We start from the raw sequence: 22,070 nt of genomic DNA on the forward strand, positions 1-22,070 counted from the left end.
TCTCTATAATTTCAGACAAGCTACCAGGTCTTGCTAGATTTTGGCATTCTTACTTAAAACCTTCCAAGATTTCAACTCAGGATAGCAGAATCTCATGTGGTTAGTCTGATCTACAAGATTCTAGTCTTTCAGTCTGGTTATAGAATATATCAAATGCATAATAAGTTGTGAAATCCCACACATGTCATTTAGGCAATACCGGATATATTCCTACGGCTAACCTTTGGCTTACATCCCTGAGTGTAAACACTTCTGATGACAATTCACATAACAAAAAGAGGATAACTGCTGCTACCCTACTACTCTACTCAGACTACGCAGTCATTGCTTTTTGTAAGCCACGGTTTATAGTTTATGCCAGTGTTTTTCAGACTTGGCAACTTTAAGATATGTGGACTTCAACTCCCAGAATTCCCCAGCCAGCATTCTGGAGCTGAGATCCACACATCAAAGTTGCCAAGTTTGAAAAACACCAGTTTAGACCAATGAGCAATGAGGCGCTCTGGCTCATTTAACAAGTCATGCTTGGAGCAAACGAAGGCTTAAAGTGATGTTTGTGCGCTGTTCCATTCCAGAGTTGATTGGGTAATCCATCTCCTGTAAAGTACTCCAGATCAGACCTAGAATGACAATTATTGACCCAGTTTTTACATTTCAGGTCAGCTCTAATCAGTCTAAGGCAAAGTGGTGTGCCCGATTTGAAAAAGGGCCAGGAGTGAAAGTTGCAAACTTTCCTTTGCCTGGAGCTTATTTCCTATTATCAGCTCCTCCTGAAGGCATTTTTCTTTGAGACAGACTTAGATTTAAAAAAAAATTCTAGCAGAAGAAAATACAGGTAGTCCTCAATTTACAATCACAATTGGAACTGGAACTTTGTTAAGTGTTAAGGGCAGAGTCTTGTCCCCGCTGCCTGGCTGCCATGTCCTTGGCTGCGCTGCTCCACGCGGGCCACACTTGGGGGCGACACTCCTTCGGCAGTGCTGCTGGTGAGGAGGGGGCCACGGGGGAAAGGTGGGACTGAGGCGATGGCGCGTGCCCACAGAGAGGGCTCTGAGTGCCGCCTCTGGCATGCATGCCATAGATTAACCACCACTGATCTAAGTTTTATCCATCATTTACTCATAGCTTGACTTAGCATCAGTGTTAAAGGTAGAATCCACCGGTCTACTTTCTCTGGAGGTAATGCTTGCATTAACATAGACAAACATATTCAGTTTTCCTAAAACCTTATTCTTATAATTTGCAGGTGACATGCACACTTGCTGGAGGAATTCGAGTACAGCTGCAGCAATCTCATCAGAGTGGACTTTCGAAGCCTTGTCAGGGCAAGCAAGTGAGTGAAAAATCCAGGGATACACATAGCTGGGGCTGGAGACGAAATATGGCTTTGAAGGAGGCCCCTGTATTCTGGTCAGTTGTCTGGTAGTGGGGAGGGGAGGGGTGAGGGGGAAGGGAGAGAGTGTTAGTGCTCCTCCTTGTTAAGAAACCTCCTTTGATTGTTTCTTGTGACAGCCCCCCCCCCATACATTTAGTTTCTTTTGTTGCCTCCAATCATGCCAAACTTGAATTTGAGCACTCTCAGACTATTGACGGCCTTCCAGTTCTATTACTGAGATTCTCATATCTCCACTGTCCAAAATAAGTTTGGTTATGCACAGTAACCTCAATAAATGTATTCTGAACCAGAGCTGTTAAATAGTCAGCTCCTGGGAAATGATGTGACATGATACAGGATATGTCGAGGAATATCCCTCTCATCCTTGTCCAGGCAGTAGAGTTTTTCCTTCTTTTTTTCAGAGTTGGTTTATTTGATCTGAGCCTGCTAAGAGTCAGGTTAAGAGTGTCTTAACTGTTACATTTCCACTATGCTTACTGTAAAATGCATTGTTTCCACAGGATATCAAGTTAGTAAGGGAAGGAACGTCTTTAGCCTCATCCGGGAATATTATTTCCAAGGAGTTGGTCTTGACTACTACTCCCAGTGACAACATGGCAACCTACCGTTGCAATGCCACAGGTCCTCCCAGGACTCCTGCACTCACTGCATATACTAGTTTGCTGGTCCAGTGTAAGTTAAAACTCAGCATACAGTGTGCACATGCACAAACACACACACATACAGAAAGGGAAATGATAAGAGAGTGAGTGGAGGGAAGGAGGGGGAGAGAGAGAGAGAGAGAGAGGGAGGGAGGGATGGATGGATGGATAGATAGGTACAGAATTCTTAGTGCTCTCTGAGATTGGCTGTTTGCCGTAACATCATCAGTGTGAGGGTATGTAGGATTTTCTGGCTGGGGAATTCGTGCAATTTTTCACATACAAAATATCAATCAATTGAAATAAGGTAAGCAAGCAGTATTGCATTTTCTCCCCCCCCCGAATGTTTTGTCCCCAAGAGTTGTGCAGTGCACTGTAAGTGGAAAAATAAGAGCTGAATGTGAAACTGATGGGTGAGAAGTGACAACGCAAATACTCTTTCTTTCCATAGTCCCGCCTCTGCATGCAACCATTACAGTGACAGTTGACAAGGTGAGACGTGGCCAATCGGTGACACTGACCTGCAAATCGGGCAGCAGCAACCCTCCTGCTCATCTCACTTGGCTCAAAGATGGAAAAAGGTGAGTAACTCTTCCGATGACCACCTTCTTCAAGTTTCATGGAGGGTTCTCTGATTTTCTTTGTAGGTTTTGCCTCTTTCTACCAAGACTGCCTTAAATAACAATAACATTTAGACTTATATACCGCTTCACAATGCTTTATAGCCCTCTCTAAGCAGTTTACAGAGTCAGCCTATTGCCCCCAACGATCTGGGTCCTCATTTTGCTGACCTTGGAAGGATGGAAGGCTGAGTCAACCTTGAGCCAGTGAGAATCAAACTCCTGGCAGTGGGCAGAGTTAGCCTGCAATACTCATTCTAACCACTGCTGTTAAATCACTCAGGCATAGCAGATAAAGGTCATTCCTTTTGGGTTCTTTCAGTAACATCAATTCACTGGGTTTGGGGCTCTTTTCTGAATCAATATAATTATTGGATAGTCTTTGGAGCCCCAAGATTAATTTTGCATCTGGGGTTGTTCGCAGGATATGGCAGAAAGAAAGGTCAGGATGGCAGCTGCGTTGGTGTGATGGAAGCTGTGCCTGTTTTTTATGTGTGTTGTCGATGGAACTTCAGTTGTACTATCACAGTTGCCCTCTTGACTTTCTTGACCATACCCTGTGGACACCCTTGGTTGCATCAAATCAAAAATCTGTCCTCTCGTATTAATGTTGGTTTTAGAGGGAAAGCTTTTGCCTCCCCTCCAGATTAAGATTTGAGGACCCCTCAGATATGCCAGATGCTGGCTGCATACTGTGGACCCATTTGGGTCATGTGTCTTCCCACAATGTCATCAGAACAACAAATCCAAGAAGGAGAAGGAGATCGTCTTTGCTATAAATAACTAATACGGAAACATTCTTCAGCTGTCACTTTGTATTTCCACCATCATTCCTCAGTCCTTACCCATCAGGCTTCTGACTTCCCCAAGCTTAGGCTGTAACGTCAACATAAGAACTGGACAGCTGAATCAGTCCCAAACTTCATCCACTCCTGCTTTCTGTTTCTGACAGCAGCGTGATACAGGCCTGTCAGAAAACTTGCAAGCGAGGCTATAAAGGCATCAGGTCTTGTCTCTTGCTTATCCCCTGCAGCTGAGCTATGTCAGTAGATTGTCTCTGAATATAGAGGTTCATTTTTTGACTCTGTCAGAAACTTTAAGTTTGGCTGTGATAATCTTCATGCGTTCTCACCTTCAGGCTGGATGGCATTAATTTAGGGCAAAGGAAAGCAGAATATGGAGGCTTCTCCACTTCAGAAAGGGTGACTCTGGTGGTGTCATCTGCAGATCATGGGGAAAGGGTAGAATGCTATGCCTACAGCTCCGTTCTCTCGGAAGGTGTGAATACCTTCTACCAGCTTACAGTTCTATGTAAGTATGGAAACATCCCTTAACTACTGTTTATTTCTTGTTGGAAGTTCAGCTCTGAAAATGAAGTTGATTTTTCAGTTGATTTGTTCAGCTGGAACAGAACACAGCAGTGCAGGCAGTTATGTGGGCTCCCAGAACAGCACATGTTACACCTCTGCTCCCCTGCATCTGTTGCCAGTTTGTTTCTGGGTCCAATCCAAAGTGCTGGTTTTAACCTTTAAAGCTCTTCATGGCATGGAAGTGGGCTATCTGAGGGTATCTCTCCAGGGTTACATCAGCCCACTCCATTAGATCTGGCAGACAAAGCACGCTGCATGCTAGGGACTTATGCCAGAGTCTTCTCTGCCATAGTGCCTGCCTTATGCAACATTCTTCCCCTCCGAGAATAGGTTAGCTCCATCCCTTTTGACATTTAAGCATCCATGGGTTGGCTTCCAAAAGGGTGCCTTCATTTCTTTTATACAGTTCCTCCAGAGTTCTCCCCTGAGCAGACCCACCTAGTGAAAGCTGTGGAGCATGGGTCTTCCCAGTTGCCCCTTTTGGTTTCTGCCAGTCCTCCTGAGATTACCTATCGCTGGAGTTTCCTTGGAGAGATGATCTTAACAGGTGGGTCTCACACCTTAGGATGAAACCCAAAGAACTTGGGTAAGGGAAGAGTCGATGTATGTCTTCTACTTCCTGCACTCTATAAAATAATTTACTCCCCCATTTCCTATAGCTCTTTGCTTTTTAAAAATACGCACGCTAATTGCCAAGCTGCATTTAACATCCTGTCTACTTGGACTTTCTGGGAGACCACGGAGGGAGAAGGAGACAATGAGAACAGGAAAAAAATGAGAAGAATAAGCTTTTAGTTCTGTTTATGTCAGCCTTGATTTAGTTCCAGCAGGGACTGAAGATGAAAGGTTTGTGTCAAGCATTTTGAAAGGATTGGAAGGAAAAGAAAAAGAATCAGGTGTAAGGGTGGAGCCATTAAAAAAGAGCCAGTGGGCCTTGAGACAGTCAAGATAAGTGGTGGACAGGAAGAAGGAAAGGGATCTGCAGAGATAAATCAAGATATGAAGATAGAATATGCAGGAGGAACTAAGATAATAGAATAGGACTAATAGTAGCCTTTGGGGGCTCCAACTCAAAAAAACCAGGCTGGGCTAGGGGAAACAACCAGATAGGATAGGGAAAAATCCAAATTTGATTTAATATAATTTGTATGTAAACTGAACCACAATTATATTATACTAATTTGATGCAAGTGTACTGTTCTTGTATTTAATATTTGCTCTTTCTGGTGGCAACATTTGGAGACCTGATGGGGTCCTGAGGTGTCAATTTAGTGTATCTTTGCCATAAAGTATTGTAAATGTTTCAAATGACAGGTTTCTTACTCTTAGATTTTATTTTATTTTATCTTGTCCCTCCATGTGTCAAAGTTCTTCATATTTACTGAAACAAAAAAATGGAGACTAGTAGCATGCGAGCTATGTAGGACCCTGAACTTTAGAACCCATGGTAGGGGAATCCCTCATTGGAGATCAGAATCAGAATAGAGCTGGAAGGGATCTTGGAGGTCTTCTAGTCCAGCCCCTGCTCAAGTAGGAGACCCCATATCATTTCAGACAGGTGAGTGGCAAGTCTTTTCTTAAAAACCTCCAATGATGAAGCACCTACAACTTCTGTAGGCAAGCTGTTCCATTGGTTATTTGTTCTCATTGTTAGGAAGTTTCTCCTTAACTGCAGGATGGAATTAAGAATTAGGATGGGAGCAAACCTGATGCAGAAGGAACATTTGAACATTGAATCATTGATCACGGTTGGCTTGGCCCATGAAATCCCTCCCCCCTCTTCGCCCTGGTGCTCCAAGTGCTTGTTTCTTTGGGGAGCTTGACTTGTGATGGATTGTCTCTGTTGTAGAGGGTTCCCCACGGTACCACTTGCGGGATGGTGGATCTCTGGAGATCTGGAATGTGACTCGAGCTGATGCTGGCAAGTACAGGATCCACTGTGAGAATGCAGAAGGACAAAATGAAACAATCATCACTCTAGACGTGCACTGTAAGTAACAGATTTGGAGGAATATATGCCCTGACTTCACACATCTATATAGACTCAACAAAGAAAGGTTTGGTTTAATCCATCCTTTCCCAAGCTGGTTTCATCCAGATGTGTCAGGCCAACTTACATCAGGCCAGCCATGGCTAGTGGCCATGGATTATGGGAATTTTGCCCCAACATTTCTTGAAGGACTCAGATTGAAGAAGAATGGCATTCTTTTTGCATGTCCTACTCAATTTTATTTTTTATAGTTTCTCCAAAGCTGTTCTGTGTAATCCATTGGCTTATATTATTGTGTTATGAGGATTTGTGCACTGGGCAGGGGGTTGGACTAGAAGTATCCTTGTTCCTTCCAACCCCAGGAAGCTATGATTTAGCAACATCCCATTTTGAGGCCAATGCTAGCTCACCCTCTTCCTCCCTACAGATTTCTCGATATGTGTGACTTTGCTAAGTTAACACAACTAAATGTGTTTACTTTATCTGCATAATACATTAAGCATTATACGCAAACAGACACCTCCAGCCAAAGCTAAAATTAATGGAGAGCTTAGCAGGTTGTAGAAATGCAGCTGTCAAATCGTTAACGCAGCTCGAATAGACAACAGTATGAACATAGTTATGCTTTTTTCTTCAAACAGATTCACCATCCATCCGCAGCATTGCAGATCCAACTTACGTGGACCTGGGGGACACAGCTGAAATTGTGTGCCAGGCTGATGCCAACCCCATACCAAATTTCCAGTGGAGGTGGCTGGTAAAGTTATAAGTCAGGAGAAAGCAGGGGAAGACGTGGCATTGATTTTGTATGCTAACTCTATAGTGGAGCCAGCAGGAGAATTTTCCTTACTCCAATTAAACGGATGTGATGTGGCCATACCAAGTGAGATGACCTTTTTTTTCCAACCTCCTTTACAACTTGATGGCTAATAAAGGTTCTTTAATGGCCACTGACAACTAAAAAATGCTTCCTTTAAAGGCTTTTGTAATGTAGCTCCTAACTATTAGCCATATTGCATGGACTGGGTGAGCCAGACATTAAAGAAAGCGTAAGAATGAGTTTTGTGTTTAACTGGCTGGCAGGAATCTTGCATTACTCCAAGATTATGAGGCTGTTTTACAGGAGCTTCTTCTTCTTTAGAGACGGACATTATGTGGTTTGCTCCACTTTACTTGATACATAACAATAAATAAGAGTTGGGGATTTCTTTTTTTGTCAGCCCAAGGGGTTCTTGGGATAATCTTCCAGGGCTATGTGCCAGTGGTGCCAAAGACAGGCATATTGCAAGACAAAAGGCACACATATACAGGCAAACATGAGACATGCTCTGTGCAGAAGCTGGTGGGCTGGACCGAAGGATGGGAAGGGAGGAAATTGCGAGAAAGAGTTCTTAATTCAACCTGGAATTAAGGACAAACTTCCTAACAATGAGGACAATTAACCAGTGGAACAGCTTGCCTTCATAAATCGTGGCTGCTCCATCACTGGAGATTTTTAAGAAGAGATTGGGCAGTCACTTGTCTGAGATGGTATAGGTTCTCCTGCTTGAGCAGTGGGCTGGACTAGAAGACCTCCAAGGTATCCTATCCTATCCTATCCTACCCTACCCTACCCTACCCTACCCTACCCTACCCTACCCTACCCTACCCTACTCTACTCTACTCTACTCTACTCTACTCTACTCTATTCTATTCTATTCTATTCTGTTTTTCTATTTTATAATTCTGTTCTGTTCTATTCTATTCTATATTTCTATTCTATAATTCTATTCTATTCTATTCTATTCTATTCTATTCTATTCTATTCTATTCTATTCTATTCTATTCTATTCTATTCTATTCTATTCTATTCTCAGGTAATCCTTTATCTACAACCATTTGTTTAGCAACCATTCAAAGTTACAATGGCACTGAAAAAACAGCACTGACCAGTCCTCAAACTTAGATGGTCGCAGTAGCCCATGGTTACTTGATCAAGATTTGACACTTGTTAACCGGCATGTATTGATGATGGGTCGCAGCATCCCAGGGTCATGTGATCACCATAGGTGATCTTCCCAATCGGCTTCTGATAAGCAAAGTCAACAGGGGAAGCTGAATTCCCTTAACCACTGCAATGAGTTGCTTAACAACCATGGTGAAAAAGATCATAAAATTGGGTGTGTCTAACCACTTTGCTTAGCAATGGACATTCTGGTCCCAATTGTGGTCCTAAGTCAAGGACTACCTGTACACTAGATGTTTTTTGAAACAGGCCATCACTTTAAGTCTCACCTGCTTTACTGCTTTGGACATAGTGCCTTATGTGAATGCAGCTACTACTACAGGGGTCTTCAAACTTGGCCCTTTTGTGGACTTCAAATCCCAGAATTCCTCAGCCAGGCACGCTGGCTGAGGAATACTGGGAGTTGAAGTCCACAAGTCATAAAAGGGCCAAGTTTGAAGACCCCTGTACTATTATATGTTGCATTGGTGGTTAGGTATGCTGTGCGAACACCATGCTTGTGTTTGGTGGATTGTAGCAGGTATCCCAAAGGTGCTTTTTTCCTGAGGCAACTTTTCACGAAGCTTCTTGGATGAGAAATGAAACGTCTTCAGAGAAAAAAAAAGAAAGTCCAGTTGCCTCATGAAAAAAGCATCTTTGGGATAACTATGACCTGAATGACTGAGAATCTCCAGAGACATTGTAGTAGGTAAATAATGCCTATGCAAAGAGTCTCCAGCTGCTGGTTGTCTGGCTTAATGACAATCTTCCTGTTATTCTGGCATCTTATGCAGGGTGATCTGGAGCGCAGCCTGGAGGATTTGGGCCTTGAACTATTGTCTGAAGGATTGGTGGGCACCCTGCGAATCCAGGGAGCCCAACGAACACATGCTGGACTGTATGAGTGTCAAGTAGATAATGGTATCTCCCCAGCAGCCAAGAGCAGTGCTCGTTTGATTGTGCGATGTAAGTATTACACTAGTCAACCTTTAATATGTCCTAGACTTAAAGACTCCTTTAAAATCTGATGTTTTACTTGTCATAATTGCTTGTCACCCACCCCTGGAGTGTTTCTCTGAGCTTCTTGATGTCATCCTTTTCTTTGCTTTGCTTTTCAGCCAGTAGCTTACAAATGCAACACAACTTTTAACCACACATGTCTCTTCTGCTCTAGACCCACCAGAAATCATCAAGGGCCCGGGGCAGAGGAAAGTGGCAGCTCCGGGTGATGGAAGAAGCCACGCTGTGCTTCAGTGCAGTGCTCAGGGCGTGCCCAGGGTGCTCTTCAGCTGGGCCAAGAACGGGGTCTCCCTCGATCTCCAAAGCCCCAGGTGAGATTCCCCATTAGGATGTGAAGTAGTAAAATAATAAAGATGTCCTTCAGTTGAGTTTGACTCTTAATGACTTCATGAACACAACCCTACAGGTTGCTTATGACCACAGTTGGGACTAGGATTTCCATTGCTAAGCACTAGCAATATACCGCTTCACTGTGCTTTACAGCCCTCTCTAAGCGGTTTACAGAGTCAGCCTATTGCCCCCAACAATCTGGGTCCTTATTTTACTGACCTTGGAAGGATGGAGTCAACCTTGAGCCGGTGAGAACCCAACTGCCAATCTGCAGTCAGCCGGCAGTCAGCAGAAGTAACCTGCAGTACTACACTCTAATCACTGTGCCGTCACGGCGCAAGTGGTTGTTAAGCGAGACATACCCAATTGTATGATCTTTTTTGTTGTTGCTATGATTGTTAAATGATTCACTGTGGTGGTTGAGTGAATCATACAATCATTAGCGAATCTGGCTTCCCCCGATTCTCCGCTTGTCGGAAACTGGCTTGGAAGGCCGCAAATAGCAATCACATGAGCCCAGGACATTGCAACCATTGTGAGTACATTTGGTTGCCAAGTGTCTGAATTTTAATCATGTGACCATGGGCATACTGCCATGGTTGTAAATGTGAGGACCGGATGCAAGTCACTTTTTTTCAGTTGCATTTTAGCCTTGAACGGTTGCTAAATGAATGGTTATAAATTGAACACTGCCTCTATGCAAACAGTTCTTCCAGTTCAGGCATGGTGCTCTGCTTTTCCTCCAAGTCCTACGCAAGCCTGACCCTGCTTAATTTCCGAGCCTGAGCAACGTTGCCCAAGTGCTACTACCTGTTGAGATCATTAGCCTCTAAGCAGTGAATTTTATTGCGGTCAACCTGTAGCACTTGGATTCTGAAGTCTTATCTCCTGGTCTCTTACCAGCTTCATTCTCGTTACTACCTATAAGCAGTGGTGGGATTCAGCCAGTTCGTACTAGTTTGGCACAACTGGTAGCTAATTTTTTGTTGCCCAGGCCCAGAATGGACTTCCAGAAGCAGCATCTACACAGAGAACAGGTTGTTCACATATTTGAATCCCAACACTCCTTCCTTCCTTCCTTCCTTCCTTCCTTCCTTCCTTCCTTCCTTCCTTCCTTCCTTCCTTCCTTCCTTCCTTCCTCCCTCCCTCCCTCCTCCCTCCCTCCCTCCCTCCCTCCCTCCTTCCTTCCTTCCTTCCTTCCTTCCTTCCTTCCTTCCTTCCTTCCTTCCTTCCTTCCTTCCTTCCTTCCTTCCTTCCTGTGGTTGGATTCAGCTGGTTCGCACCACTTCGGCAGAACCGGTAGCTAATTTTTTGTTGTCCAGGCCCAGAATGGACTTCCGGAAGTGGCATCCATACAGGGAACCGGTTGTAAGGCTCTGCAGGGGACAGAACACGGAAGATCAAATATATTGCAATATCACAATGCAAACCACTTAACTTATGTACTTGTATCTGACATTGGGACACAACTATGAAAGCCTGTTGTGATGCATGTCTTATCATTTTTTGGGGTTATGATGGTTTGTATCCAATATCTGTGTTATGATCCAATTCATTTTTAATTAAGTTTCCACAAGTCAAATATGGTTTGATTTCAGTTAGGCTACAAGGGCAGGAATTTATACATAAGTAAGCAACCCTGTAAATCTTTGCTGAATCTCCGGTCTCTCTCCATCAAATTAAGTTTCCCTGCCTTGGAAAAAGGGCAGTGGAAGTTCGCTGTTGCTTACGGACATTCCCAAAGATTTGCACTCAGCTTGCAAAGGCTTAACTCCTTTTTGGGCAAATGGAGTGGGGGTGGATTAAGCATCTCACAGGAGTTGAATGCTTACAGTATTCTTTTCAGTTCTATTTTGAATTAAATTTGTAAGTTGAAAGTTGAAAGCCGAAGTTTGATAATCAGTTTGACATTCATATGGATTCAGTTTAGTTCCAGTTGAATTGGGGAAATGTTACAAATGCATTTTTATCTGCAAGGGAAGAATGGGGAAAGGAAAGAATTTGCTATATTTAAATCTCAGAAATCACACATAAGAATAGTTATGATACTGAAAAGATTTGTTTGCTTTCTCCCAATCTTCCTCTCCTTTCCTCTCCTCTTCTCTCCCCCCTCCCCTCCCCTCCCCTCCCTTCCCCTGCTTTCTCTTGTTTCTCAGTTTGTCTCTGCAATTTCATTTGTCAAATATTTAAGGAAGACTGAGCTGTAGCCCTTATGACATAATTCATGGTATTATCTTTCCCCAGGTATAGTGTGGTCACAAGCTATGAGGATTCTTTACACACCAGCACTTTAACCATTGCCAATGTCAGCGCAATGCTTGACTATGCCATCTTCACCTGCACAGCCAACAATGATCTGGGCACAGATGCTCTTGACATACAGCTACTTAGCACCAGTAAGGAACAGCTGGAACCTGGATGTCTATCCAATGAAGTTGAAAGTCAAAAAGTCCTTGTACCTTTTGAATTAACTTTGATTATTTCTTGCCAGGTCGTCCTGACCCACCAACGGGATTCAAGGTTATCAGTGTAGCTCATAATTGGTTGGCTTTGGAATGGACCCCAGGTTTTGATGGAGGGCTCCAGCAAAGCTTTCGTGTCAGGTAGGGCTCATGGAGATAAAAGTCCCATCTATCAACACAGGGAAAGATGCTTTAAATCAGTGTAACTCTCATGGTCCCATATATGAACTGCTATCACTTGGTTGAATTGCTGTTCTTAGGAACTCTGAAAAGTGTCAGGCCCAAAAACAAGAATGACACATGACAGCAATAGCAATAGCGCTTAGACTTATATACTTCATAGTGCTTTACAGGGCTTTCCAAGCGGTTTACAAAGTCAACATATTGCCCACAACAATCTGGGTCCTCATTTTACCGACCTCGGAAGGATGGAGTCAACCTTGAGCCAGCAGTCAGCAGAAGTAACCTGCAGTACTGCACTCTAATCACTGTGCCACCATGGTGCAAGTGGTTGTTAAGTGAGACACGCCCAATTGTATGATCTTTTTTTTTTTGTTGCTATGATTGTTAAATGATTCACTGCAGTTGTTGAGTGAATCATACAATCATTAGCAAATCTGGCTTCCCCCGATTCTCTGCTTGTCGGAAGCTGGCTTGGAAGGATGGAAGGCCGAGTCAACCTTGAGCTGATCAGGATTGAACTCCTGTCTGTGGGCAGCGTTCGCCTGTAATACTGCATTCTAACTGCACTACCACGGCTCGGTATTCCAAACTGAATTCTTTATTGTTTCCACACCTATAGACAGAATCTTGCCAGACTAAGCACTCTGCTATCTGCATCTACCTACTCTGTGAACTGTTAGGGAGGGGTTGTCTTCACTCTCTTTCTCACACACAAAACATTGGACTGAATGGTCTCTTATTCCTCTGCAATGCATCCCCTCCCCCCTGGGAATCCAGTCTACTATATTCCATTACACTCATCAACTTTAAGAAGTATAGACTTGAATTTTCAGAATTCTGGGAATTGAAGACCATATACCTTAAAGATGCTAAGGTTGAGAAACACTGTCCTAGTGCACAAGCTTTGCTCTGTGAAATAAGTATATTCATATAATAACTCTGGAATGATCCTCCCCTCCCCCGAGATTTGTGTGATCCCACCCTTGTACCATTCCAGAAGTCACTGAAGGTCTGGTTGTTTCCTCAGGCCCTTAGGGTCAGGATGACCGTGAAACCCCTTTATGTTTTGTTCTATCTTGTGTTGATCTGTTCTGGTTTAACTTGGGTCTTCTTGTCCATCGCATGCATATTTTTTAGCTGTAATGCTACCCAGTGTTGCTTCTGCATTGGATGGCCCAGATGTTAAATATATAAAGAAATACTGAAATGTCCTTGCCTTCAAGTGACGCACGTAGACTAGACATTTAGGCGAAACCACCAGGGAAAAGCAGTTAGAAAAAGAGACAATGTCAGTGCAGAAACAGATGGAATTTATTAATTTGAATGATCCACATTCAGAAATTATCCATGCTTCCAAGATATACATGGATTAGGCAGTGTGGGCCTGATGCCCCTTCATGTCACACATTATGTGTTTAATGAATTTGTTCTTCTCAGTAGCTTTTATCTCCACTTCCTTTCATTCAGATATCATTGGCCCGGGGCTCCCAGCTTTCTGTACGTGGATGTCTTTCCACCACAATCTCCAACTTTTACACTGACTGGCCTGCAGCCAAACACCCCCTATAATGTCTCTGTCAATGCACGCAATGCTCTTGGAGAGAGTGATTTTGCAGATGAAGGTGCAGGGCTGAGCATCACCACAGAAGGTAAGGGATTTCAAGGTAATCCAGAGAAGAAGCACAACAATGAATATTAGTTCTATCTTGATTGCAAGGTTATATTGACAGAATCTTGCAAATCTGAAAAACGAGGGATGGTCCCTTTTGAAATGCTTCCCACATCCTCCCTCCTCCCACAGGTTTCGACATCTTTTGCATGATGTGTAGTCTGTAGATGATCTTCCTGACTTCCAAGGTCATCCACACATACCGTTACAGGAACAAGAGCAGGGCGCAGCAGAGGAGAATGAGGGCATAGCTGTATTTTAAGGAGCAAAAAGGCAGTAATTGTAGAGTAGACATAGTGCTGGACATGGACTATAGAGATCCAGTTCTGAAGTTGAATTGGATTGAATACTTTATTTGATCTAGTGTCATTTAGACACACAAGGAATTTGCCTCCAGTAAAGAAGCACTCGGTGTACTTGCAAGAGAACAGAGAAAAAAGTAATACCCATAAAAGAGAGAAGTAAAGAAAATAATACAAGGAATAAATAATAATACTACAGCCACACTCTATGGGTTGATAGTCATTCACATTAGAACTTCTGAGAATTAGATGTTCAGCAGAGTGATGGCATGAGGATAAAAAACTGTTCCTGTGTCTTGTTGTCTGGGCATTCAAGTTCTGTCAGCCCTGATTTTCACAAAATAGTGATAGTACTTAGACTTGTATACTGCTACATAGGGCTTTACAACACTGAGTGCTGTAAAATGTCAATATATTACTTCCAGTAATCTGGGTCCTCAGTGTACCAACCTTGGAAAGCTGGCTAAATCTTGAGCTGGTGAGGATTGAACTCCTGGCTGTGGGTAGAGTTTGCTTGCAATACTGCATTCTAACCACTGCGCCACCACAGTTCCTAAACTCCAAAAGTGATTTTGAGCTAGCTAGTCTCTTAGTTTAACATAACTGATGGGCTGGTTGTAAAAATAATAAAGATAGAGGCAAGTAAATATACTACTCATATTTTTAGAAGAAGGAAGGAATACGTGAAGAGTAGAATCAATCAAGTAGAAAAACCATCAGTGGAATCACATCTGGATTAAACACGACCACTGAGGTGGAATGAGGGAAGTGTTGTTGAACTGGCAATAGAGAGGCCCAGTTTCTAGTCCATTCTTATCCCACATAAGCTCCCTGGATGACTTGGAACCCGTTTGTCCCTCTCAGCCCAATTTTCCTCACAGGGTGGTTGTTGTGGGGAAAATAGGAGAAAGAAAGAGCCAGTTTGATCTAGCGGTTAAGGATCCAAGTTAGAAAGCAGGAGACGGTGAGTTCTAGTCCCATCTTAACCATGAAAGCCAGCTGGGCAAGTCCCTCTCTTTCAATCTCAGTTCATTTCACCTCATAGGATTGTTGTTTTGGGAAAAATAGGAGGATTATGTGTTGTGGGTTACAAACAAAAAAACAGATACGTTCGCTGCCTTGAGTTTATAAAAAAATAAATAAAAGTGGGATATAAATAAATTAATTTAAAAAAACCAAGATCCCATGTGGTGTCAAGGTGAAATCTGGATTAGGAGTGGGGAAACGTAGCTCTAGTTTTACACTCAGTCATGATCCGTGGGCCAATCACTCTTCTTGGCTCAACTTACTTCTTGGGGTTATTCCTGTAGGGAAAAGCAGGAGGGAGCACCACACAGTCACACTGAGGAGATGGTTATGCATGTTTTCACAATACTGAAAATTTCATGGAAAAAAAAAATCCACATTGTTCAAGTAATTGGTGAACGTTCCTGGCACTTTCTGTTCATTTCCCCTAAAGGCACAGGATTCTGCTTATGCTTTCTGAGCCTTCTTATAAGGAAGTAAAAAAAGGGAAGCAAAACTAAAAAAAAAAAAAAATGCACCAAGAAAAACGGCACTTTTAGCCCGATCCCTTTATCAGGCAACTTGTCTGCTATCTGTTGCTGTTAGAATTGGAATAATATGCTGTTGTAATTTTCCATATTTCTTTCCAGAGAGAATAGAAACACCAGTTGAGAAGGAGCCGGAGATTCCCTTCTCATCTGAACCAGGTGATCTATCCTAGTTAAACCCTGCTTTGTTATGATAAATATGGCCATGGTACCTTGGTTAAGCTAGCCACTATTTGTATTAGGGAGACTTAGGAGCCATTGATGCTTCTTTCAATGCTGTGAATACTTGGTTTTATATTGTCAAAAAAATAAATAAAGGCCCAAGCTGTCCATGCTACTCCATCTGATCAGCTGGGGACATTACTTATGGATGCCCACAATATTTGTGAGTGATATAATGAGGAACTGAGGTTTAAATTTGTAAAATTTGTGTACAGGCTCTACACAAGTGGAATCTTGCCCTGGGAGCAGGAAGTTGGACTAGATCAGGGGTAGGCAACCTTAGCTCTTTTATGACTCGTGGACTTCAACTCCCAGAATTCCTGAGCCAGCCATGCTGAGGGGAAAGGGAGAGGTTTCCATGCTGAGCCACGCTGGCTCAGGAATTCTGGGAGTTGAAGTCCACGAGTCATAAAAGAGCCAAGGTTGCCTACCCCTGGATTAGATGATCTCCAAGGTCTCTTCCCATGGTGACACATTGCAATTCTATGACAATAAGGAGCTGATACTGGGTTCTTTTCTGATTTGTGGCAAAAATGATAAGGGGGAGAAAGTTCATTTTATCGAGTTTCACTTTTTAAATCTTTCTTCCCCTAGAAAGCTCCATGTTGCCACTTCCCCTTGTTGTGCTCCTCGGTGGTCTAGGAGGGTTTCTGCTGGTTTCCAACTTGTTTTTGCTTGGCTGCTTAATCTTCAGAAAGAGAGCTCTGGATCCCAAAGGTAAGCATAGATCGTAACTTATAAATGGGTCACTGGTCGGGGGGAAATTCCAATACACTGCTCTGCTTTTTCTGTCTTGCCATAACTGTCTCACCATAAAAGCGATCATTCTACATAGATAAAGAAATCCTTTTGTCTCTTCTGTTCGATATAATTTATTTTGCTTGTTTTTCTCCTAACAGGAGATGGGATTGAAAGACCAACCAGGTGAGCCTAACTGGGCGAGAGGGCAAGACCCGTGTGGTAAAGTTTATAACTTGGGCATGCTTTCTTTTCTCTTTCTTTTTCGTATTGATGCATCTAACGCAGTGGTTCTCAACCTGTGGGTTGGGACCCCATTTGGGGTCGAATGACCATTTCACAGGGGTCGCCAAACAACGCAGTCCGCCATTTTTTCCCCTTTTCCTTAGCTGTGCTACTCCCTTTTCTTCTATTGGCTTTTGAAAGCCAATAGAATAGACTCTCTTGAATAGAGTCTAATTCTATTGGCTTTCCAAAGCCAATAGGAATTGTCCAGGCTGTCTCTGCCCTACTGAGCCTGCCAAAAGTCCCATTCTGCAAATGGTGCTGCACCAGTTGAGTAGTCCTCGACTTACAACCGGTTGAGTAGTCCTTGACTTATGACCGGTTGGGGTCACGGCATTAAAAAGGTTGAGAACCACTGGTCTAACATTTTGACGGAGTTGAATAATTTGAGAAGCTGACATTGTCAGTCAGGGAGAGATGGGGGCAATTTCCTTGGTCACTGAGAAACACTTGGTAAACACTTGGTAAATTCATCACTGTACTATAACCCAGTGTGGCGGTTAATTGCAGGGGGAAAGTGAGATTTGGGAACAGCTACACGGTGAGCAAATGGCTGAAAGTTGGTGGGCAACCAGCACAGCTGGAGGGGTGCAGTTCAGAGGTAAGTGCATCTATCTGGTCATGGGGACTGTGGGTGCAACATCTGAGTGACACAATGGTTGCCAAGCAAGGAGATAGGCACAGAGGTAGGCAACCTTGGCTCTTTTAGGACTCATGGACTTCAACTCCCAGAATTCCTGAGTCAGCATGGCTCAGCTTGGAAACCTCTCCCTTTCCCCTCAGCATGGCTGCCTCAGGAATTCTGGGAGTTGAAGTCCTCGAGTCATAAAAGAGCCAAGGTTGCCTACCCCTGAGTTAGAGGAATAACTGGTTTGTATATTAAGCAGCAGAGAATGTAATACTATTTTCAGAATGCACAGGAATTGGATACAGATAGTCCTCAATGTACAACTATTTGTTTAGTGATCATTTGAAATTACCACAGCACTGAAAAAAGGGACTTATGATCAGTCCTTGCACTTACAACCAACACAGCATCCATCTGGTCATACGATCAAAATTTGGATGCTAGGCATCTGGCACGATCGCCATTTGCAACCTTCTCAGCCAGCTTCCAACAAGCAAGATCAATGGAGGAAGCCTGATTTGCTTAATGACTAGGTGATTCACTTAATAACTGCAGTGATTTGCTTAACAAGGTAGCAAAAAAAATTGTAAAATTGGGCACGATTCATTCAGCCTTGCTTAGCAATGTAAATTTTGGTCCCAAGTGTGGTCCTAAGTTGAGAACTACCTGTAGTGTGTGGGATGGTGGTCGTGGAAGCATAAAACGTACTTGGTAGAGAGAGAAAAAAAATCCCTCTCTCTTTTTTTATTCCCCAAAGTTTTTTGAAACTTGCTGTTTCCTCCCAAGGAAACTTAAGTCAAAGCAGCTGGTTTCACTCACTGCTTCCTCCATTCAATGTCAAGATTGCATCCTTTGGAAATAAGGGTACATTTTGCAGTGCCTCTGGATTCAGTCCATCTCAGAGAGACCCACCGTTCTCTACAGTATCAGTCAATCCAATTTCAGCAATAGAGAGAAATTATGTCAGCTGGAGAAGATTAGTCAAACTGACTCACTTAGACTCCATCATAATGCAACTTAAGAATGTATTGTTACAGTTTTGGAGAGTGGGTGGGATTGGAGGTTGCTAGGGAGCAAGGAAACTTGGGGAAAGTATAGGGAAGTCCCCAGGAGCACTTTAGAGAATCTTTCTGCCTCTGTCTGGAAAACTTTATGCAGCTCTGCTTCTGTTTCTTATTAACAGAAAAGGGTATGAGGGTTTGGCCTAATGAGAAGTCCTTTTTCAAAAACAGAAAGCATAATCCTGACATTTTGAGGGAATCAGCCTATTTGAAAGGATTTTATTTGTCAATCCATGTTAGAAAAAAAAAAGCTTCTCCAGCAGAAGGTGAAGGGCTGGAAATTGTAATTAAACTCTCCTGGAAGAGATGGTGGGCAGACTTAGATGTACACACGATGGATGGATGGATGGATGGATACCATGAATAGGAGGCCCATGCAAGGCCTGGGGAAAAATGTTTTTAAAAGATTGCTTAAAGATGGGGGTTGTAAATGTCCCTGGGAGGGAATGCTGTTCCAAAGAGTAGAAGCAGTGATGGAGAAGGCTCACCTCCTGGGTCCTTAGATAATACTGCTTAATCAACAGGATCCAGAACAAACTGTCAGAATGCATGCAGTATGCTAGTACTAAAAGAGATGACTGGTCCTCAAAAAGCTAATCCCGGTGCTATATAAGACTTTATAAATAATAACTAGTGTATTAAATTGCATCCAGAAGCTGACTGGTAATCAGTGTAGATCATATACGATATTACATAGGCATAGGGACACTTCTCCATTACTGCTCATATTGCCACATTCTGGACTGGGGTAGTTTTTGAATGGTCTTCAAGACCAAATTTGTTTTCCTTGCTCCTGACATAGTTGGTTGGCTCTCTCTCCAGGGTAGTTCTACCAAGAAATCAGCCACTCTCTCCACAGCCACCACAGATACTAGTGTTACAGGTATGTAGGAGCTGATATATTTCCCCCCTCCTCTCCGTTGCAGTCCTAATTCCTGTGGCCTGAAGGAGAACGTTGGTTTTCTTTGCAGATCCCAACATCTCACTTCCTTGGATTGGCTCTCAAGAACTCCATGAATATGAGGAGGTAGGAGGTCCTAGGAGATTGGAGGAAATGGGACCACTCTATGATGAATGGAATGCCAACTATGAACCATGGATCAATGAATATGCAGTGAGTAGCTGGAGAGGGAGGTGATTTCTCAGACAGTCCTGTGGTGTTGCCGATCAAAAGTACAGTAGGTTGCTTTATCAAGGAAGTTTTGTTGATGGATACTTTAATGGAAGTATTTAATCAGTGGAACAACCTGCCTCCAGAAATTGTGAATGCTCCAACACTGGAAGTTTTTAAGAAGAGACTGGACAACCAGTCTGTCTGAAATGGTATAAGGTTTCCTGCCTGAGCAGGAAGTTGGACTAGAAGACCTCCAAGGTCCCTTCCAACTATTCTGTTCTGTTCTGTTGTTCTATTCTATTTATTCCATCCCATCCCATCCCATTCTCTATCTCAGAGGTCTTCAGACTTGACCCTTTTATGACTTGTGGACGTCAACTCCCAGAATTCCTCAGCCAGCATGCCTGGCTGAGGAATTCTGGGAGTTGAAGTCCACAAGTCATAAAAGGGCCAAGTTTGAAGACCCCTGCTCTATCTTAATACTTTAAAAATGACATGAAGTCTTACCAGATCTTATTCCTTGTGTTTAGCATGTCTACCAAGGGATTGGAAGATGGCCAGCTGCCTCCACAAAGACAGCACAGATCTATGACTCTGTGGCAAACTATCTGCCCCTGGATACAGAGCTGCCTTTTGAGCAACAAGGGGAACTAGTCTAAGTAACCTGCTTTGTATTTCTCTGACCCACCATCTAAGATTGTGTTGTCTCCTGGTAACTCTCAGCAACTTCATTTTATGCTATATTCCATAACATTGTGGAGAAACCAAATCCAGGTGTGCAGTCTTTGGATGGGCTCACACAATATAAGTAAGCCTGGATTAGCAACACACAATTGCTGAGGGTGCAAAAAATAAAAAAAATGGTGTACTCAACCTACAAAGGATAATGTGACAGCTTTGTTTTGACTGCTGACCCAGTGGTCGGATCCTTACAAATCAAGTGTGGAATGTTTGGCAAAACAGCCAAGAGTAAGCATTCTCCTTTTTCCCTATCGGAATCCGATGCCTTCGGCTCTCCCCAGCTGTTATTTTGCCTGGCTAATTGAACTGTTTTAATCTCAGTTGGGTTTAATAAAAACGTAACTTTAAGAATTGCTACCTAGGCTTGCGGTCCCCCCCTCCACTCCCCAACCCTCCCCAACCTTCCTCTTGCTTCGCTTGTGTGTGTTGTCTTTTGTAGCTAAACCTCCGAGCAAGGAGTTTTCTACCACTCAGCTGCTTGGGAGTGTCTTTTGGCTAAAAAGCTAGGTTCAAAATGCAAGAAATCCATAAAATATAAATAAGCCGAAGGCAGACCACACATGGCTCACTGGGGATGGAAAGGATACCAGGAACCAGAGTCACATGAAGAGTGTTAAAAAAAAAGGTTTATTACACTTCTGCTCCAATAGTATATGCTCTGTTGTAAAGCCTGCTCCATCTTTCCTCTGGTCATCTATCCTTGCAAGGTTTCATCATGTCGAACGCAGAGGGATGCATGTGAGCATAGCAGACCCCAAACAGACCAGGGGGAAAGCATTGACTCATCTGTTCCTAACCATGGTTAAAATGATGAAGCAGGCATCTTGAAACCTGCCTCGTGGGATCCCCTCTAAGGGCAGAGTTGGCAATACAACAGCATTTCATCCCTTGCCCTCCCCCTCTGTCGGAGGCCTATGGGTGAAAATCCCTGGTCTCATTTGCGTTTGTGGATGATGGTCACACAGCAGACTTAAGCTGGCTACTAAATGGACCCACATTGTGGGTTTGCATTGAGCCGGGTTTCTACGGTACATTTTAGGTATAAAGAACTAACCCTAGGTAAAAACTAACCAAGCATTGTATGTTTCCAAACACAGGTAGTTGTTGACTTATAGCAGTTCGTTTAGTGACCGTTCCAAGTTACAACGGCCAAGTTACAACGTTTTCATAGTTACGACCTCTGCAGCATCCCCATGATCCTGTGATCAAAATTCAGATGCTTCTTCAGTGCCGTTGTAACCTTAAATGGTCGCTAAGTGAATGATGATAAGTCGAGGACATACTTGTAATTCCTACCAGATACTTGGAGAACAGGAAGGGAGCTGGGGCTTGGAGAAGGGTACAAAGGAAAAAGGGGAATGGTTCTCCCACTTTGTGGAGGTACAGCTTTCCGAAATGGAAGGAAGTTAACGTAGTCTCGGAGAAGAGCTCAAGACTGCTTCTTTGGCCCATGTAGGGTTTTAAAGCAAGCCAGAGATCTGGCTACAGCTGTCTGGACACAGATGCTGTGAGAGGGTGCAATGCAGGCCAAAGCCTAAATCATAATCACAATAAAAAATAACATGGAAAGATATCCTGGCAGTTCTGAACACACCCATCTTCCTTGAGAGACCTTAGGACAGGGGTCCCCAACCGTGGCAACTTTAAGACCTGTGGACTTCAACTCCCAGAATTCCCCAGCCAGCATGGCTGAAGTCCACAGGTCTTAAAGTTGCCAAGGTTGGGGACCCCTGCCTTAGGATGCTCTTTACCAAGGATGGT

At 43.3% G+C, this 22,070-nt stretch overlaps 1 protein-coding gene across 3 annotated transcripts in view; it reads left to right on the top strand.

Moving 5' to 3' along the window:
* The window catches only part of NPHS1 (NPHS1 adhesion molecule, nephrin), a 42,503-nt gene extending 22,058 nt beyond the window's left edge, over nucleotides 1-20,445 (top strand). For all 3 annotated transcript variants that reach the window (XM_039325776.1, XM_039325775.1, XM_039325777.1), the window contains 19 exons: nucleotides 1,247-1,333; nucleotides 1,897-2,068; nucleotides 2,489-2,618; nucleotides 3,796-3,968; nucleotides 4,434-4,574; nucleotides 5,877-6,017; nucleotides 6,659-6,774; nucleotides 8,796-8,967; nucleotides 9,176-9,332; nucleotides 11,596-11,747; nucleotides 11,843-11,954; nucleotides 13,464-13,645; nucleotides 15,623-15,679; nucleotides 16,337-16,459; nucleotides 16,642-16,666; nucleotides 17,276-17,366; nucleotides 19,277-19,337; nucleotides 19,426-19,568; nucleotides 20,099-20,445. In XM_039325776.1, coding sequence (XP_039181710.1) covers nucleotides 1,247-1,333; nucleotides 1,897-2,068; nucleotides 2,489-2,618; nucleotides 3,796-3,968; nucleotides 4,434-4,574; nucleotides 5,877-6,017; nucleotides 6,659-6,774; nucleotides 8,796-8,967; nucleotides 9,176-9,332; nucleotides 11,596-11,747; nucleotides 11,843-11,954; nucleotides 13,464-13,645; nucleotides 15,623-15,679; nucleotides 16,337-16,459; nucleotides 16,642-16,666; nucleotides 17,276-17,366; nucleotides 19,277-19,337; nucleotides 19,426-19,568; nucleotides 20,099-20,227 — 2,364 coding nt within the window. In that variant the 3' untranslated portion in view covers nucleotides 20,228-20,445. The remainder of the gene's footprint in view (nucleotides 1-1,246; nucleotides 1,334-1,896; nucleotides 2,069-2,488; nucleotides 2,619-3,795; nucleotides 3,969-4,433; nucleotides 4,575-5,876; nucleotides 6,018-6,658; nucleotides 6,775-8,795; nucleotides 8,968-9,175; nucleotides 9,333-11,595; nucleotides 11,748-11,842; nucleotides 11,955-13,463; nucleotides 13,646-15,622; nucleotides 15,680-16,336; nucleotides 16,460-16,641; nucleotides 16,667-17,275; nucleotides 17,367-19,276; nucleotides 19,338-19,425; nucleotides 19,569-20,098) is intronic.
* The last annotated feature ends 1,625 nt before the right edge of the window (nucleotides 20,446-22,070 follow it).

The sequence above is a fragment of the Crotalus tigris genome, unplaced genomic scaffold (genome assembly GCF_016545835.1).
Source record: "Crotalus tigris isolate CLP2741 ecotype Arizona unplaced genomic scaffold, ASM1654583v1 scf7180000024338.4412243, whole genome shotgun sequence".
NCBI lineage: Eukaryota > Metazoa > Chordata > Lepidosauria > Squamata > Viperidae > Crotalus > Crotalus tigris.